At 63.5% G+C, this 3902-nt stretch overlaps 1 protein-coding gene across 1 annotated transcript in view; it reads left to right on the plus strand.

Moving 5' to 3' along the window:
- Positions 1 to 3902, plus strand: part of USP20 (ubiquitin specific peptidase 20) — a 32603-nt gene that overhangs the window by 14925 nt on the left and 13776 nt on the right. The window contains 3 exon segments of the mRNA XM_077768379.1: positions 233 to 346; positions 1135 to 1213; positions 3664 to 3902. The exon segment at positions 3664 to 3902 is cut by the window's right edge and continues 66 nt beyond it. Coding sequence (XP_077624505.1) covers positions 233 to 346; positions 1135 to 1213; positions 3664 to 3902 — 432 coding nt within the window.

Genomic DNA, 3902 nt, shown 5'->3' on the forward strand with positions numbered 1-3902 from the left:
TTTCAAAGCCCTGTGTCCAAATGTAGTCATATTCTGAAGGGTCCAACTTATAAATTTGGGGAGACACAATTCAACGTGTGACAGGTGGGATCCTTCTAGTCGTCCGCAGGCCTTTCTGGCTCCAGGGGTTGCAGGATGCTCCCCACATGGGCCTTTGGCTCTCTACCCAGCTCTTTCTAACCCGTGCTGCGCGCCCCTCATTTTCTGACCCGCTCTGCCCCCCTGCCCCTAGCCCTCCGCTCACCCAGTTCTTCTTGGAGTGTGGAGGCCTGGTGCGCACAGACAAGAAGCCAGCCCTGTGCAAAAGTTACCAGAAGCTGGTCTCCGAGGTCTGGCACAAGAAACGGTAAGTGACGGAGCCCCTGGCCCCGGGCAGGTGCGCGGGGCGGGCGGGGGGTTTCCTCTCAGCCCTCAGACAGGCCCCACCTCTGCCTTCGGCTGTTTGTGGTGCACCCACGCCTCCGCCGTGTATTCTCGTGGCCATCCTGTTGTACAAACTGGGGGAGACTGAGGTTTGGAGCGGTTTCCATGTCTTGCTCAAGGTCACTCGGCTCGAGGAAGGTGGAGCTAGCGTTTGAAGCTGGCGTTTCCCTGAGCCAGCAACATGAGATCATGTGCGCCGAGACCCAGGCACTTGCCATGACTGCTCCAAAGTCCCAGCCACCGCTGTACACGTGGGAGAGTCTCATGAGTGGCGGCTGGTGCTGACGTGGCAGGGGGTTAGCTCCGCACAAAATGAATTTAAAGACCAGAAGTTTGGATTTGACCCATTTCTCTGGGAAACTTGGGAATAATGTAAAATGAGCGCGTAGAAATAGACTAAGTGTGAGAGCAGATTATAAAGCAGCACGAGGCACTAGAATTCCAGGTCTCTCAGAAGCCAGGTTTGTTTTCTGCGTGTGTCCGTTTTCATGGAAAAATCTAGAAATCTTCACAACAGTTATCTCTGGGTTGGTGCTGTGGGGAGGTGCGAGCCCGCGGGGGCCCGGGGAGGGGGCTCCTGGCCAGGTCAGCCGTTCCCAGAGTTAGAGCAGACACGGCACTGAGTCCCGTTCAGCCGCCCTAGCTGCCTGCCCGCCAACCCTCGCGGGCCTGAACAGGCCACCTGTGCTAATGGGCCTCCTCTCCCCACAGCCCAAGCTACGTCGTCCCCACCGGCCTGTCTCACGGGATCAAGTTGGTCAACCCGATGTTCCGAGGCTATGCCCAGCAGGTAGGCCGCCCGAGCTGCGCCGGGGACACGCAGGGCCATCACCGGGCCTGGCTCTGACGCCCAGACCGGCACGGAAAACACCAGCAGCAGCGTGGCGTTACGGGGCGGGTCCCCTCGCTGCCCCAGCCCTTCATGTGTGAGGACGCTGAAGCCCCCTGGGGCCCACGGGTGTCCTCCCCAGCTTGAGAGGTACGGAGGCTGAGTCTCAGCCGGGCAGGTCACTGGCTCGGGTCGCAGAGCTAATGCGTGGCGGAGCTGGGGTCTGACCTCAGGCAGGCTGGCTGCGGAGTCCGTGCGCCTCAGCACCGCGTTCAAAGTGGCACACACCTTCTCATCCCCCCGATCACAGGCAGAATGGCCCTTCTGTTAAAGTAGACCTTTGATAACGAGTTTCTGTAAGCCTCAAGAACCCTTTGGAAATCAGCGATACTTCCCGTTGTGTGAGCTCGTGGGAGCACGGTGAAGCCGAGTGCGGCCACCTGCACGGCCAAGTCCCAAGCTGGGGGGACCGTTGGCACGGCCGGGCCCCTGCCCCGGATGGCCCTGCGGCCTGGGGTTGCACTGCTGGGCTCGGGGGTGGAGCCTGAATGCAGGGCCGGGAACGGAGCTGCGGTTGGGCCAGGGGTGCGTCCCGCCCTCTCCCTCGGCGCCCCCTACCCTGCCTGCCGTCCCTTCCTGGGCTGGGGGCTGCTGGGGGTCCCTCTGCTCACACCCTCAGTTGGGGGATCACCAGGCTCCTGACTGAGAAGCCCAGCGATGCCTGAACCACCCTTTTTGGAAAGTGATCGGTTCTCCATGTCACAGTCCACCGTCTACCATTTATTAAGGTGTCCCCTCCCTGCCACCCCGTACAGCCCTGTGTACCCTCACAGAGCTCTCCTGAGATGAGCCCTGTCGTCACCCCGTGCTATAGGTAAGGAGCCGAGGCTCAGAGAGGTTCTGTACCTTGCTCAGGTCACACAGCACATAAGGGCAGGGTGGGACTCAGGCTGAGCTGAGCCATTCCTCGGGCTCTCCGTGAAGGCACAGGGGGCAGGGCTGTCCGGCTGCTGCCCAGCACGCGCTCACACTCCAGAAGCATCCATGCCTCTGGTTTCTTCGGCATAACACGGGGAACATTTCCGAGTCTGAAACACAGACGCAGGCGTGGGCCTCCGTTCATAGCCGGATGATGCTGCCCCGCTTCCACACACGGCTTGAAATTTTAGCAGCGTAAACACAGTACTTGTGTTAAAAGGAAGAACCAGAAAGAAAAGGAGGTGGCGTGTCAAAGGCCCGTTGCTTAGAGGAACCTTTCAGCGCCCCTGATGACGGGACCCACGAATCCTCCCTGCTCCCTGATGCAAGATAAGCTAGCGGTTACCCTCTCCGGTCATCGAGTTTGACACTTGGCCTGAGGAAATCCGCCCAGAGCCCTCCCTTCCCCCCAGAGCTGAGAGGACGAGGCCCTCTCCCCCCCTCTGTGACGTGAGGCTGAGGACGCTCGGCCGGGTGTGGCCGCTGCGTGATCCAGCATCGCGTTGGGCAGGAGTTGGGCCGGTGAGGGCACACTGCGTCTGAAGCCGGGCACTGTGAGGGCGGCGTGGCGCCAGGTGGCCCCAGCTGTGGGGGACCAGCCGCCGCCACCACATTGCGGTGCCTTCTGTGCGTGCGCCGCTCTCGGCGGGGCTGGTGGGCGGGTGCTGGAAACCTCGCTGCCCCAGCTTCCTGCTCGGCTTGGCCTTCTAGTCAGAGGTCAGAATAAAAGCTGTGACTTGAGGCCGAACGCGCCCAGAGCGGCAGCTTAGATGCGTCGTGTCCGTGTCTCCGGGGAGGTGTGATCCTACCTTTTGGAGCCCGTACCCTCGACCATGGCCGCGCTGGCAAGGCCAGCGCGGCGGGCAGGGGAGCTGGCAGAAAGGCCGGGACGCCAGGGAGAACCAGAGGAAGGGTAGAGGACGCAGGCGGCCCGGCCTGCCGGCTGGCATCACCCCTACACAAGTCAGCTGAGCCCTCATGAGCGCAGGCATCTTCTCTGTCACCTTCATCCCTCCACAGGCTCCCTGCCCACCCCAGGGGCCCCTCCTGTAGGCAGCAAGGTGACTTTCGGGGCCAAACGTGGCTCCTTCGCGGTCCCGCACGAGGCGGAGGTGGGGCTGCGGGTGCTTATGAGCACGAACTGGGTGGGGAGTCCCACGGGCCCCGTAGGGACCTCGGCTTTGCCGCTCGACAGCTGCGGGACTGGTTAGGGGTGGCTGAGCCTCTCAGGCCCCGGCGTTCTCGGTAGAGTGGGGGTTGGGACAGAACTGCCACAGAGGCCACCGAGAGGGCCGCTCAGCGCACCTGCACGGGGCACCGCTGGGACTCGCGAGACGGACCTGCCGGGGTCCTCGGCCGCGGAAGCAGGGAGGTGCCTGCGGCGGGTCCCTCCGCCCCGGGGACGGCCCCGCTGACCCGGCCGCTGCTTCCAGGACACCCAGGAGTTCCTGCGCTGCCTGATGGACCAGCTGCACGAGGAGCTCAAGGAGCCGGTGGTGGCGGCCTCGGCGGCGCTGGCGGAGGCCCGGGACTCCGACTCGAGCGACACGGACGAGAAGCACGAGGGCGACCGGAGCCCGTCGGAGGACGAGTTCCTGTCCTGCGACTCGAGCAGCGACCGGGGTGAGGGCGACGGGCAGGGCCGCGGCGGGGGCGGCCCGCAGGCGGTGGC

The sequence above is a fragment of the Crocuta crocuta genome, unplaced genomic scaffold (genome assembly GCF_008692635.1).
Source record: "Crocuta crocuta isolate KB4526 unplaced genomic scaffold, BGI_CrCroc_1.0 scaffold35, whole genome shotgun sequence".
NCBI classification, from domain to species: domain Eukaryota; kingdom Metazoa; phylum Chordata; class Mammalia; order Carnivora; family Hyaenidae; genus Crocuta; species Crocuta crocuta.